The 15,581-nt window shown below is 47.4% G+C and overlaps 1 protein-coding gene across 2 annotated transcripts in view; it reads right to left on the reverse strand.

Annotated features, from left to right (window-relative positions):
* Window positions 1-13,841, reverse strand: part of ELF5 (E74 like ETS transcription factor 5) — a 38,115-nt gene extending 24,274 nt beyond the window's left edge. The window contains exon 1 of one of the 2 annotated variants that reach the window (XM_015251778.3): window positions 13,377-13,841. In XM_015251778.3, the coding sequence (XP_015107264.3) occupies window positions 13,377-13,432 (56 nt within the window). In that variant the 5' untranslated portion in view covers window positions 13,433-13,841. Of the gene's footprint in view, window positions 1-5,179; window positions 5,312-13,376 lie in introns of those variants that run through there. The other variant, XM_006198314.4, reaches the window with a different exon arrangement.
* Window positions 13,842-15,581: the final 1,740 nt, after the last annotated feature.

Consider the following 15,581-nt stretch of genomic DNA (forward strand, 5'->3'; position numbering starts at 1 on the left):
ATTACACAGCTGGTAACTGTCAGAGCAAAGACTAGATTCCAGGTCTTGGGTTATTAAGCACATGGAATTTTAAGATGGTCAGGAGTTTATTCATCATCTAGTCCAGTGTTTCCCAAACTTTAGTCGTTTGCCTGCCTCCGTGATAATTAATACATTAAAAAAAATCACCTCTATTTCTGTTTAACATAACTACATGTATTTAAAAGGAAAACTTTATATTACCACTGTACGTGGAAAGTCAGTATTCATTTAACATACATAAAAATAAAGACATAAGCATTTAAGTAAAAATTAGTCATCCATGCACCACCTGGATCAGAGGTTAGCAAATTACAACCGACAGGCACAATCTAGCCCACCACATATTCTGAATGGCCCACAGATAAAAATGATTTTACATTTTTAAATGGTTACATATTAAATGGTTATATAAGTATGGACATAATGTACTTGATTTTGCCTTTAGGCCTGCAAATCCTAAAACATTTACTCTCTGGTGCTTTAAGAAAAGGTCTGCCTACCCCAACTGGATTTATCTTGTGTATTGTGAGTGGTGTGAGCACTGCATGTTGGTCCGGTCTTTTCCCTCTCCCCGTCATTTTACAGTTGAGAAAGTTAAGTCCCGGGGAATTTGTGGAACTTTGTCAGGGTCACACAGCCAATGGGTGGCAGCCTTACAGTGTAGAGAATTCTAAAATTTTCCAACTCTCGACCCATCTACTTCCCTTTCTAAAAACTCTCATGGTCTCACCTGCTCACAGACACATCCCAGGTGCAGTTACATATCAAATAGGACCTCAGTCCTGAGAAGGGCGAGCATTGTTGATTCCAGAACCAAAGACCAATTCTTTGGGGGTCTTTGCAAATCTGTCATCATCATCACCATCAGATGTGCACAAGGACTGTTCTCCAGACATAGACAAATGACTGTGTTCAGATTCTCACACACAGGCACTCTCTCTGGGCCATCATCGGAGAGAGTCACCAGACCCCACTAGGAAGCCTCCTTCCTGATGCCCAGAGAGGGTTAACGTGCCCAGCGGATTATCACGGTCATGGATCTCCGCCTGGGAGCCGTATCAAACAGAGGTCAAGGCTGCCTGGGTTTGGACTCTGATTTTCCCACGGATTGGCTGGTTTTATATCCTAAGCAAGCGGCTGGATGACGAGGGATGGGGGTAGTGGATTACGAGAGAGGGGAGGGCCCCTGGAGCCCAGAGCCCATTCCGCTTTCTGGACTCGACCTCAGATAAGTTCCCCCACGTGAGGGCTAAAGGTAAAAATGCCCCCTGCCTCTTGGAGCTGGAGGCTTCAGAAACTGAGGAAGAGGAGGCAGACCTCTGACACGGCTTTCATGGGTGGGTTTGGAGAGAGGAGAGGTGGCCTCTGCGTAGAAGGAAACTGAAAATAGTCCCCAGGTCTTCCGTGTTAATTAGAAATCCTCCAGATACAAAACGCCACAGCAGGAGTGCGCACCTCCTCATCTCCACCTGACAGATAGCTCTGAGAAGTCACTCAGCAAATTGAATTTGATCATATAAAAATTAAGAAAGTTTTTGTGCAATCCGATATTTGTCTCCTTTTAAAGATTTCTTTTTTCCTCTTTGCACCAGCCCACTCGCTTGCTCTGTCATCTCTCTCGTGCCCTACACGGTGCCCTATGTCTCTGATCCCCTTTGGTAGTTGCTTCTGTGGCAAATTATATCCATTAGGCTTTCTTAAAGGGCTCTCTCAGGTGTACAATGTGCTATTTTTCTTCTGTAATTAATTTTTTGCTTTGTGGAAAAATGTGTTTTATAAAAGGCTGCAGCTTCCCCCCCCCCCTTGCTATTGCAGTAGGAGGAGGGAATTATTAACTCTGGACTCTCCACAAAAGACCTTGGCCACTAAGCCAGCAGGCTCTAGCTGTGGAAGTTCAGGAATAATGGCTGCTTTTTATTCAGCTGCCCAGCGTCTTAGGCCCTCTATGGGCCTGGCGATAATTGAACATTTTAGCTCTTAAGGTTTCTTTAATGTAGGTGGGACAGGGTGGTGGGAAAGAACAGCTGTTTGCAGCCCCATTTCTTAGTGGGGACTTGGAGGCCCAATGATATGTAGGCCGAGGCCTGAAGTCAGAACATGCATTCCCAACGGGGGAGACATTGACCCCAGATGGAAAAAACTGACTCTTGAGGGTCAAAAAAAATCTTAGACATTATTATTCTTTGTGATCCTCCAAAGGGCCACAGTACATAAAGGATAAACGGTAAATCTGGGATAGTAACATTTCATGGAGCGGGTTCAATTAAGAAACAATGATCTAAAAAGACTCCTTAGTAGGGGCGATAATAACAAAAGAGTCTGCGAAGCACTGGGTTAGACCTGGAAGGACAAGAAGAGGACGCCCAGGGAGGGTCCTAGGCCTGCTGTTCTAACCACACATTTTTGTGTTGTGAGAGGCTGGCTGGTTTGTCATCATGGAAAGAGCACTGGGCTGGGAGTCATGATTCTGCCTCTTGCTCCTCTCCAAGCCTCAATTCTTCATCTGCTAAATGAACACACCGATGAGGCCAACTCCAAAATGTGCCCTAGCTGCATGATTTTCTGTAGGAACCCACCCGATTTAGCTGACACATCCACACACGTGCACAATGCATACACATACACACGTACACATGCAGGCACGTAAGCTCACTGAATTGGAGTAAAATTCAACCACTATGGAGATGAAGCTTTTAGCTCTAAAAATTCCCCCAGTTTTCTCTTCTCCCTTTCCTCCTATGCCCATGCTCAGCTGTGGACTCTGGACATTCTTTGCCTGCGCTAGCCAGGCCCCTTAAGAACTCTAGAGCCTCACTCACTGCCCATCCATAGACCCACGGCAACTGGAATCAGTTTCCCTAAAGTGTAGACAACATTTCAGCTGCCTAGTAAGTAGGAAAGGATCAAGCACATTCCGCACAAGGGGGAGGAATCGAGTGGGCTCTCTTCCATGCACGAGAAAGGCTGGCTGCAGGTACCTTTGAAAATGGCATGGACGCTGAAGTCCCCGATGTCTCCAGTGGCTTCCTAACCCTTCTGAGAGCCGGCTCACTCACCAAGGTGCACAGGGAGGGTCCGCACAGTCAGAGAGACAGGCCTCCGGGCTTCTTGCCCTCACACAAGTCAGAGGCAGCAGTCACAGGTGTGGTGCTCATGGCACCTCTGCTCAGCCTTCCAGAGAGAGCAGAAGGAGCAAACCACCCAGCCTTGGCCAGTTTGCCAGAGGAGGAAAATTCCTTCCTGACCCTGGCAGAGATCATCAACTTCACTCTGGGCATGTGACCAAAAATTCACCCAATTAAGCACCTACACATTGGCTGTTTATGCGCCAAAACATCGCTGGGCAGAACAAGGCCATGAGGGTGTAAACCATGGTAAAGGGGACCAAGGAGGGCCTTCCCTGGTAAAGGGGACCAAGGAGGGCCTTCCCTGATCCCATCATCTGAGCAGTCTCACTGGGAAGAATAATGCTTTTCCTTCTCTAAAGCCTCCGCGGTATCCCAGTTGTCCACCAGGACCCAAGCCCTGCGATGAGGCAGGGCCAACTTCCCACCCTTCAGACCTCCCTAAGAAGGGACGCGTGGAGAAAAACCCAATGGACGATTTCAACACTTGCTGTTAAAAGATTGTGGGCTGGGTGTTTGAGTGTTTGTTCTTCTGGGAGAAACCAGAGCAGCTGTGGGAACTGACTTGCTGATGTCTTGCCAAGTGATTCCTTGTCTTTCTTTGGCTTGAGTAGGGAGTTTGTGTGTTTGTTCGCTTTTAGTTGTTTTGCTGAAGGTGCAGCAAAGACTCATAGGAGGAACCCCCTATAGTGTTCTGTAGGCTCCAAGACAAAGCTCATCAGTTTTGGATTAAATCTATCTGGGTTAAGATCCTACCTCTGCCACGCCCAAGGCAAGGGGGGCAGGACACACGTCTCACTTCTCAGTCTGTCAAAACTTTATTTTTTATCCTTTATTTTTGCTTCATATGAGATGTGGTATGTAAAAATCCATGACCCTCTCTAAGCTCCTCTCTAAAATGGGGATTTTAACATGCAATCCTCAGGATGTCCCAAGGAGTTAATAAAATTAGGTAATATATTTAGATAAGTGGGCATAATACGTATGTCCATTCCTGTCCCAGAGGGTGGGGGGGAAATCAATTGTAATCAGTACTTCTAAAAGATTGCTACTCAGGTGACTTCTGAGAAAAAAAAAACCACCCTGCGAAAACTCCTGCCGAGAACACACTGAATCACGAAGAACATTATCACAGAGAACATGGGCACAAAAAATTAAGCTTTCACTCCGAGCTGCAAACAACCCGTTTCCCTGGCTCTTTAAGCTAGACTAAAACATGAAACTGTCCCCCGATATCACTTTACCTTTCTAGGCCTCAGTCTCCTCATCTGTAAAACGGAGAGGTTGCTCCTACTGATCTCTGACAACCTTTCCAGTTTGTAAAATTCGTAGCACATCTAAACAGGGGTCCCCAGCGTCAGTTGAAGGGAGCATGTGCCACCGGCGGCTGCCAGCAGGGGGCGAACGCACAAGAGCCCCACACACTGCAGTCTGAGAACAAATACAGTGGAAAAACCCTAACCATTGCTTTTCTGGAAGCATTCTATACTGAGCTGGTGTGCGAGGGCAGAATGGGTTTCCTTTAAGCCATTATATACAGACAAACTCTTGAAAAATGCCCCAAACTGTATCAAGGCAGCTATCTTTGTTTCAGGAGGGGGCCAGGAGCAGGCCAATGAGAAAAGGAGGAATTTAGCAGGAGGAGGTGGGCTTTGCTTGAAGCTGGATATCTTTGCTGTAAAATCCAGCTTCCCTTCCTAAGGTTAGCTTTAGAGAATGGAGTGTCTGTGTGCATTCCCTCTTAGTTCCCCTTGGTTTAATCAAGCGATCCGAAGGGAGCGGGGGGTGGGGCGGGGGGCTGCCGAGGAGGAGGTGGGTGGCTATACAGCCTGAGGAGGCAAAAATGTCTTTCTCAGGCCAGCAGTTCAACCTAGTCAAACAGCTCCCAGGAGGCACTGTGACTGATGGAAGTGGCAGCAGGCCGGCGGCAGTCAGGAGCTGGAGGCGGACCTAAAGACCCAGGCCCCAGCCGGAGTCTCTAACCCCCGACACCCCTTACAGTTCATCCAAAAGAGCAAAGAAAAGGTGCTTACGTGAGGGCAGCGGTGCAGGGTCCAAGAGGAGGCTTTCAAGGCAAGAGAAGGCGGGCGCTCTCAGCACCAGCGTACAGTGGAAATAAAGGCACCTGTAGCCTTGTGATATAAGTAACACCTACAGACAGGTCCGTTTGGTTTTTCAGGTTTATGCACAGCCCCTTTGATGACGGTGACATACAGTGTGACACGGCTCCTTGGAGGGGGGAATGGTTCTCACACGCAGAAAGTTTACCTTTATCCTGCTTTTGTGCCCGGCTCCCCCCTCCCCCCAACCCCAGGGGACTCAGTAAACAAGCTGAGAATTCTTGCCTCTGGGAGCTTTGCGGGATCCTGCATTTGCTGGGAACTCTCTTTGGGGCAAGCTGGAGGGGAAACTCTGGAATCCAGCCGCGGTGCCCCCTCCTGGGCTGGCGGAGTCCTGCGATTTTGTATATTTCATCGGGCATCCTCCTTCCCCCCTACCCCCCTCGCGTGGTAAGGTGAAGGGGCAGAATGGGACAGTGGCTAAGAACACAGACCGTGCAACCAGACGGCTTCGGATTCAAATTCTAGGTCCATCATTTTCTAGTCGTGTCACCTTGAATCACTTAACTAGGTAGTTAATAACTAGTTCTAACGCAAATAACCGGATCTATCCACTGGGTGCTGTGAGGGTTGCATGAGGTCCTCCAATTGAAGCACCAAATAAGCCCTTTGTTTCGTTCTGATCATAGCATTTTCTTCGAGAGAGCACTTTAATCACAAACCCCTTCTCCACCATTTCCTACCCCCTCATGCCTTCCGACCAGATGAAGGGAGCAGCTAGTTTGTAGAACCAATGTTAGGCCCTGTTTCTGCTTTTTCACTCAAAGCAAAACAGGCCATCGGACTCGTTAACTTACTCAACTTCTAACCTTTTTGGATGTAATGAGCTACATGGTGGCTTTCTCCCTTCTCCTCCCCCTTATAGACAAAGAAAGGAAGAAGTTTAGCAGCTCAGTCAGGTGTCCACAGCTACTGGGCCAGGATCTGACTTGGATACCAGCTCTCAAGTGTCTTGCTGAGAACTGCCTGTTTCCCTGTAAGAGCAGAAACTCAGCCTAACTTAGGCTGAAAAATAGTGTCCTCGGTCACCTACGGGACAGCTTTGAGAACCCTCTGCCTTTGTGCACTGTGCTTCCAGCTCTCCTGGGCAGCCAAGACCTTGTGTCCAACTTGCAGCTCTGAATGTTAGAGTGAAAGCAGGGACCCTCACCATCACCCCAAGAGGCAGCACAGCCTGAAAACAAATGTGAGTTTAAAAACTATATTTAGGTAAATTCATAGGTGATGCCATTAGCAGGACAGATTTGCAGGGTGATGGTGAAATGTATGAACTTAGGATTAGGATCCCTGCCTCTATGATCCTGAAACGATTTTTCAGAAAAGAGTCTGTTGGAGTAAGATTACATTTTCTATGCTCTACTGACTTAGAAATTTAAGAATAAAAAGTTTTCTGTCAGGGGGTGTGTATGAAAACTCCCGGCACCTGCCACCTGGAAGACATGAGATGAGGCATCAGTTTTTCAGAGCCTCAGTTTCCTCATCTGGAAATATTACTGTGATTCCTGGTGCATAGTAAGTTCTCATCGAATGTGGCTGTTGTGATCTATGGAGAGAAACATAAATGTTGACTGAGATCACTGACCTTTGAGCATTACCATACCAAGTAGGATAATATTGCCTTTCTGCAATGAATAATCATAATCGCTACCATTTATCTGGCATTTAATAGGTGCCAGGAACTGTCTAGGCATGCTACACCTATTAAATCACTTAATCTTTACATCATTCCTCTGAGGTAGATACCATTATTATTATCTAAATTTTACTTGAGGAAACAGGCATAGAGAGTTCAAGTAACTTGCCCAATATCACACAGCTGGTAAAACATGAAGCAGGATTTGAGCCTAGGCAGATGGTACCAGAGTCCACAGCTTCATCATTATGCTATCATTTGGTACTTCTGGAGCCAGAATCTAAGTTGATATAAATTTTCTTAGGCCTCCCAGGTTGCTGCTAGGATCCTTAAAAGCAAGGATAAGGGTTATAAATCTGTTGTTCCCTGAAACACCCAACATGGACTTAATGCACAAATCAGTGCTCCAGCAATTCTTGTTGGTAGATTGTGTATTTGCTTTATTTCCTCTTCGAGCATCTTTCCCCAGTCTCCTATATCCAGCTCATCCTGTAGCTGTTCATACTGTCCCTTCTGCTGGCCAGGGGCCCCAGTTCAGCAGATAGTACCAGTGAAGTGGCTCCCCTGATAATCCCTCCTTGTCTATGAGCCTCATGGAAGAATTGAATTTTGTGTGATTTCCAGCACTGATGGCATCATGATTGCCTTCAGTGGCAAAGTCCATGGCTGGCAGAACCATAATGAAAATGAGAATAAGAATACTGATTTTGTCATTTTACGGTTGAATGATGACAATGTTTATGAAACAGCAGACACAATTGCAGGACTGTACGTTCAGTCTCCTTTCTTCCTGTAAAGATACTGGAAGCCAACTTAATCAATGTTCCTATGTTTTAGGTTTACCCAAATGACTCCGAAGCCATAATGGCTTTTCAAAGGCACAGATCTGAGAGGTCCAGCTAAGGGAAGCCTTCTCAAAGGAAGAATTCTTGAAGGCAGAATTTTCTTTAGTTGTTTTCCTACCAAACATCAGTCCCCTGGCAAGCACGAGGGCTTGCTTCCTGAGAGAGTTGCTAGGGGTGACAATTTGAAGAATGGATGTCATTGACCCCGGTGGCCAGTCCACAGTGTTGGTTGGAGGATGTTGTGGTACTGATGGTGCTGCCATGAACTGGTACTGAATGGACGAATCCCTCCAGCCATGACTCATTCGCTTGGTTAATTCAGGAACCTCATTAATGAAAGTTAAGCTATCAGTAGATAATCCATCAGTCAATCATTAAAGGTTCAATCTTCCAACAGGTGAGCTGATGCCAGACTTGCTGGTGAACTTAACCATCTGAACTTCAGTTTCCTCGCCTGTCAGTGGGAATGATCACAGATGTAGTGTGATAATGGGTGTGACGACACCGACATCCGTGTCTCTACACCGAACTCACTTCTGCCAGTTGTCATCCAAAGGCATGTCTTCAGTGAAGGGACTGGGGGCGGACGTGGCTGTGAGGATGGAGGGTGAAGAGGGAGGAGGGTTCCTGGGGAAATTTATAATTGGATTTGCATAGCTCTACCCTCATCAATCAGCCAAATCTGATTTATAAGACGTTGTTGATTATAATATACATCATTGATTTAGGTAATCATCGTGGGGAGAAAACATTATGTTAAATGTGCAGTTAGATTATAGAGCTTATCCTGATTTCAGAAATGTTAAAATGTGAATGTAGTAAACATAATAATTAAAAAAAAATATATATAATAGCCCAGTATTTTCAGGAGTATTAAAAAAAAAGTGAGACCTAGTTGTCTTAAAGACCTGACGCCTTCAGGTAATAGATGCTCTAACAGAGATTTGGGGAGGAAATATTCAGAGGTCCAAGCCAAATTTTGAGTTAGTGGCTGTAGGACCTACAGGGAGGGGGAGGTCAGGAAGGGTTGGAACAAGTCAGAGAAAGCTTCCTGTGGGATGTGGCATTTGAGCTGGGCCAGAAAAAATTAGAATGACCTGGTAAAAACGGTTCCTTAATATGTGCCAAGCACAACAACTGTAGAAGTTGGGGCTGTTAATTATCCCCATTTTACAGAAGGGGGAACTGAGGTCAAAGAGCTTCAGTAATTTGCCCAAGGTTCTACAGCTAACCAGTAGCAGAGCCAGGGTGCCCCCTAGGATTGCCTGATTCAAAACTCAGGCCACTGCCCACGATGCTCTACGATGTATGGAATAACCAGAAGGAGAGGCTGTTTCCAACAAGAGGAAACCTGCAGGTGTGTGGGGGACAGAATGAGTGGGTAGCCCCAGAGCTCATGGAAGGTTGACTTGAGTCTTCCCTTGTGTCACCACGTGGCAGCCCTGGACGTTTGAATCGTGGTGCCTGGGGGATCAGCCCCTGTGAACTGGGTGGGGCGGCTCTCTGGCTGGTTGATGAGGACTTTGAGTTTGAGGAGTCCTCAGATCTTGTCTGTTCTTCAGGGGCATATTTGCGCAGGGAAGCAATGATACTTCGTCAAAAACGTTGATTTTCCTCTTACTCTTCGCCTGTGTATCTTTCCAGGGTCCGCTGTTATTTTTTACAGAGATTGTTGCTCGGTTTTCTTCTCCCACTCATTTTGAACTAGTACTGTCATCTTTAGTTGTTTCCTTGCAATCTTCTGCTGCCTCCCACAGCTTAATTTGCCATGAAAAATGCAAAGGTCTGAATTACACACGGAAATTTCCTGACTTTGGTATTGTTGGGAAACTCATTCAGAGAAATAGTCTTGGTAGTAAGTACAGAATGGTGTAAGGACTGAGGCATTGCGCTTTTCACAAAATTGCAGTCTATCACTATTATGAACTTGTCTGATTTATTGCTTCATTCTAGAGTTTGTCATCATATCCTAACTGAAATCCAGTGATTCCTGGTACTTATTAGTACTTATAAGTCTGAGGGGAGAGCCTTCAAATTTGGGAAGCTGCCCAACCTCAACAAGAGGTTCGCATCAACACTGACTTGTCTGTGCCTTGAATTTGCAAACCCGCGGAGGTTCCCATAAGGAACGTGTCACTCCCCAGGGTGTTTGTCCAGGGCCTGCATTTGGGGAAGTTATCGCTGAGCTGTTGGAGTCAAAGTGAAGACAGGTGTCTCCTTTAGTCCTGGCTGTCATGCTCCCTCATCTCTTCATGAAGTGATATTTTAATTCCTCTCAACGTGCCAAGGCAGAGAGGTAGGATTTAGGTTCCTTCTGAGTTGACAGCTATCCCTTTGGTTCCAAAGAACCAGTGAGATGTGGGACATTAGCAAGTGATACAAGAACTAAACAGGCAACTGTGGTATTGCGATGAGCAAAAGCCAGATGAGAAGGTATCTAAGAAAAAAACAAGTGCGAGAAGGAGCTCTAGGTGATAGATGTGGGCTCAAAGCTCGGTGCTGTCACTTGGTAGCTAGTGATACTTATCTCTCTGAGCCAGTTTCCTCATCTAAAAGCCTGGATAAACACATTGTTACTTCAGAGTTTTGGTGTGGATTGAATGAGAGGTTGTAAAATAAGTACTTACTTAGCCCATAGCCTGACATTTACTTAACACTCAGTAAACGAGGGCTGCACTGCCTCCTGCTGCTACATCATCACCACCACTAACCTTACCCAATCCTCGGTTTCCTAATCAGCACAATTAGAATAATATTAGCTACTTACTAGATTAATTAAAGTAATACAGATGTGTGCATCTCGTACCTAGTAGATACTCATCTGTCCCTTTGTTCATTTGCAGTCTCTTATCTGGCATCTGTCAAAAGTATATCAACCTTGGGAGTTAGGAGAAGGCCTCCATATTTGGCCAACAGCCCTTAATTATGTTAAATGGAGCAATACTTTTATATAATATTCATTCCCTCATCCAGACTTTTTTCCCCTGAGGTCCAACATGCCCTTTTGGGAACAAAGAAGCTTCAGGAATCCCAACAGCTCACTTTACAGAGTGGCCAGCCAGATTTGCCATATGGCCATAGAGATCCCAGCTGGCACAGTTTACATCTGTCTGCAAAGCTCCGTGCATGGGCTTTGGCAAGTTCACCCTTCTGCAGTATCTAGGGGAGAATGGAATGGATGCCACCTGCCTCTATGGGACAGAAACGGGCTCTTGGTCTTTCTGACTTGGGGGTTGTAGCCACCCCTGGCTGTAGCTGTCACTTCAGGCAGAGGTCAGGTGGCACCTCTGCATTAAGGCAGATGACAGATTTTGCACAAGGCCTCCTGAGGGAGGAAAGAATCAACTGGGGTTAAGCGTTCCAGCCAAAGCAAGCGGTGAGTTGCATAATCGCCAGCAGACACGGCTGTGCTGAGAGAGGCCAGTTCAAGTAGCTAGCGCTGCGAGCCGACTGGGGGGAAGGGCAGAGGTGGCCCGGCTGGCTCCATGCCTCTTCCACAGTCCCTGGGCAGTGGCTCAGCCTTCAGCAGAGGGGGAACCTAGCTGTGCAGTGTTACCTGACACCCACCTGACCCCTGATGTTTAAACAAGTTTAAATTGCAATCGCAGACTTTACAGAGGATCCCGTTAATGTCTGGGCCCCGAGCAGCTTTATCCTGCCCAGAGGTGAGTGGAGTTGACTTCTGGTCAGGCCAGTGTTCAGGAGTGCTACCCTGCCAGGATCCTTTGCAACTGACAAACTAGTTTAAAGTGATGGTTGTTTAAGACAAGCCAGAATAGATCTGGAGATAAGATTTGAAAATTTGGTGGACAGTTAGTGACTAAAGAGGACACCTGCAGGTGGAATCTGCAATTGGGAGCTCCATAGATCCTAGCTAAATAGAAATACGGAAAAGCCTATTTTTGGGGGGAAAAGAGTTATGACAAATCCAAGTTATGACAAAGAGTAGGGAGAAAAGGCAGAATTCTACCCCATGTACTCCCACTCCTCATACTCAGAGCCTGCATAACACCCAGACACAGCTCCCAGCCACACTTCCTCCTGTATCTGGCCTGCTCTCCTCCTCAGAGACCCGCCACACACAGCCCAGATCCCGCCACGCCATGCTCAGCCATCAGATAAACACAGCCCTCTTAGGAAGCTGATTAATAAAACTATTTTATCTATAATTACACTTGACTGATAATAATGTCCTCAGAGCCTGCATGGTTAGATTGGCTCAGATTGTAACATCCAGATTAGGGTTGAACTTGCTTTGAACTGTGGACACACTGTTGGTCTCTCCAGCTCAGAGATTACAAATGGCTTTAGCTGGATTCGCCCCATGAAACTAGGAGGGTAAGTAGAATTCCTGCTCTCCTTGGTTCTCTTTTCTCTCTGACACTGTACAGATGATATCTCTGAAAACACATGGCCAAAAGTCGGAGGAAGGCCGAGTCAGATTCCCTCCTCTAACCCACCACTGCGTACTTTGGTGGCTCTACTCTCAAACCAATGTCAGTCTCAGATTCCATGGGGGAAGTGGCTGTGCCTGCTCTCTTGAAGACTGACACTTGAAAATAAACAGTTTAATTCCTCGATCGTGGGCTCCTGGGGATGGGCTCCAGTGAGCCATAATTAACTCTTTAAAGTCTTCATGGTGTCCTGCAAATGTCTGATTCTTTGTGATGTAACGCTGAGTGGAGGCAGCGAGGAGGCCTTTTAGGCTAATTACACGTTGGAATGAGGTTAACGACGTGCCTAAGATTTTTTGCATGGTCCCTGTGACATTGACGAGTCACTTGGTAACACGCTAGGGCTAAAGATAGTGATGACTGTTAAAGAAGGTGGGGGCTATAAGCTAAGCTAGACAGGCCTCTGACGTCATTCCCCAATCTAGCCCCCCAGTTTCTAGGGATTAAAACATCTTGATTTTAAACTGGTGTTCAGTGCCAGGGGCCTGGAGATGTGGACAGCCATCTGCTAGAGTCTCAGCTCTCTCTTAACACATTTTACAGTGGCTGAATTTAGCCAAGGATGAAAGCAAGAGCCCACTAGGTAAGGGTGGCTTTGGGGCTGGACAGAAGGCATGATGGTATAAATAAGCAAGGTGTACATCAGCCCTAACAGCTGGGTCACAGGAGAAAGCCCAGTACACAGGAGTGTGTTCTGACACCTGGAAGAGCTTAATGTTACTGCGATCCCACTCTGCAGATGAGCATGCTAGCATTTCAAAATTACACAGGGAGATCCAATAGCTACCCCTTTCCCATCCTTCTGCTCAAGGCCAGGCATTACTTCAATCACCTGCAGACTTGTTCCAAGGGACTCCAGATTTGATTCAAGGTTGCCATGTGCTGCTCTGCGGGCTCCCCAACATTCCACATGTGGATGAAACTGGGTAAAAATCTCACAGACTAGCAAGGGAAAAAGTCACCACAGAAAGGCCATCATGCTTCATAAGCTTGTCCTACCCCTTGGGAGCGGCGATGGAGGCTGGTTTTGCAAGCTAAGCGAATGTATAGGAACCTCCGGGTTTCCTTGGCACTCGAAAGAAGGCACCCTCTTTTCCTCCCTGGTGGAAGGATTGGAGCAGGGCTAGCTCTGCCCACTGGACGTCCTCTCCCTGCCCACTCAGACACACAGCACCCACCTTGGCTCGCTCGTCCCACCAGGCTGGGCTGGGCTTCGGTCCTCGGACGTAGTCATCACCTGGCTTGGAGAAGGCCCTGGTTGGGCGGGCCCCTCCTCAGGTAGAAGGACACCACATGGCCACCTCCAGGCTGGTGACAACCCCTCTGGGTGTCCCAGCCCCGAGCAGCCTCCCAGGCGCAGCAGGGCCCCAGGATGGCAGCCGGCAGGTGGGTCTCCCACCTCCACAATGTCCAGGCGGCAGCTGAAGTTTAGGCAAGTCTCTCGTTTTGACAGATGCTGCCAGAGAGAGAGACACCTGCCTGCTGGCCCGGCTTTGCTGAGGTCTGTGCGAGCTGCAGGGGCTTCTGATGGCCCGTAGCCTCTGGGGAGGTGAGGTGCAGTGTCTGGAGGAGCTGCGGAGAAATGTGTCAGGTCAAGCTTGTCAGCACCTTAGCACCCTGCCAAATAGTAATTACCAGCGCCTTGTGCCACCCAGCAGAGGGAGGGCAATATTTTTATGCCCATTTTATAGAAGGGTAAGTAGAGGCCCAGGGAGATCAGACTTAAGCTAGTCAGTCAGAGGCTAAACTTGGCCCCGAGGGGGTTTGACTCAGAGGTTGCTACTGCACTTTGGGTGAAGCCAGTCCTGTGGGGTGGCCACGGGCAGGTCTGCCCCATGGCAGCTGTGGGCCCCAACAGCTGTGGAGCCTCCGTCCTCCTCGGGGCTCCCTTATCTCTGCCTCCCCCACCTCAGCCCTAATCTGACTCTGCTTTCTATTTCTGGCCCATTTGGCATTTGACTACAGCACAGTACCCTTCCACCCCCAGTGGGGAACACTAGTCTCCTGAATTACTGTGTGAAAAAAATGTCTTTGGGCAGCTAATTTAGGACAGGCTTCCATCTGTAGTCCCTGCTAGGGATTCACAGAGCATGTTAGCCTACTAAAAGCTCCGAGAAGTCTTCTAGTAAAGAAAGCTGTTTAATTTTGCTTAACCCAGCATTTCCCAATCTGTTTTGAGCAACTTTTTCTAGGAACACCAATTAACATACCACCAAGCTAGAGTTCCACCAGACAGGTTGGGAAATCCTGATGGTGAAGGTCAACTCCCCAAGAGAAGTTGCCTGTTTCGGTGGTGTGTTCCCTGCACCACCCACTCTGGCAGGCTGAGCGAATTGGGCAGAATTGAGTGGTGCCATCATTTTCTTAGTTCCTCAGGCATGAAAGCCTGATGTCAGCTTTAACACTCACCCCTCAAAGTCCTCGCCCAAAGCCGGCCACCAGGTCGTATGCCCCCCCCCCCCACCGTGATGTTTCTCTCCTGTCTACCCCTTTCCTTAGTCAGTGTCAGATGATCCACCACCTCCACAGAGAGGCCTTTCCCGACCACTTTTTCTAAAATAGCACCTCCTGTCAGGTGGCCATGTTGCTCAACCCCAGGGGGCGCCCCTTCCATAGACCACACCACCAGTGGTGCCTGCTGGAGTATGCAGTATGGCTGCCCCTCACTCAGTTCCCTTCCTTCAGGTTGGTTTTCTTCACAGCACATTCCACTACTTAACGTTGTATATACTTACATATTTATTTGCTTATTATCTCCAGGACATCAACTAGTGGTTGTGCCAGTTGCTTAATGCACAGGAGGGCTGGGCCAGGCATTTCCTTGTGTCCTTTTAAAAAAATCATTCCTGAATCCATACCTAGCTTGCAAATCCCTGCGTGCAGTAAGGAAGAGGTGTCAAGACATCCAGCCTGAGCTCTGTCTTCTAAGCTGAGTGTCCTGGAAGGGCCAACATCTTCCCATAAAGATGCCTTTATTCGATTTGCACTAAGGGGTTAGCTGCTCGACCAAGTGTGCTCCTATGGGCTGTGTCTACTCAGCTGGGGACCCTGTGTCTAGTAACCCAAAGGTGCCCTGTGGGCTAGCCTCATGATCTCTTCTCATTCCATGAATTGGGTGACCGTTTAATTTACTATCTAAACCAGGACAATTTTGAGAGTAAATATGGCACTATTTAATAACTGTGTGAGGACAACAGACAAAAATTAGGCCTGGCCAGGACAAACCAGGACATTATGGTTGCCCTGTGCATGTGGGGTACACTTTGTTGTGTTTATTGCTTTATCCCCATTGTCTGGAGTAACGTCTGGCGCATCACATGTGTGGCATGTAATTGAGGGAATGACTCCTGCTATAATCCCCAAACTAGGCTCCGAGTTTTAAG

This window comes from Vicugna pacos, chromosome 10 (genome assembly GCF_048564905.1).
Source record: "Vicugna pacos chromosome 10, VicPac4, whole genome shotgun sequence".
Classification (NCBI taxonomy): Eukaryota; Metazoa; Chordata; class Mammalia; order Artiodactyla; family Camelidae; genus Vicugna; species Vicugna pacos.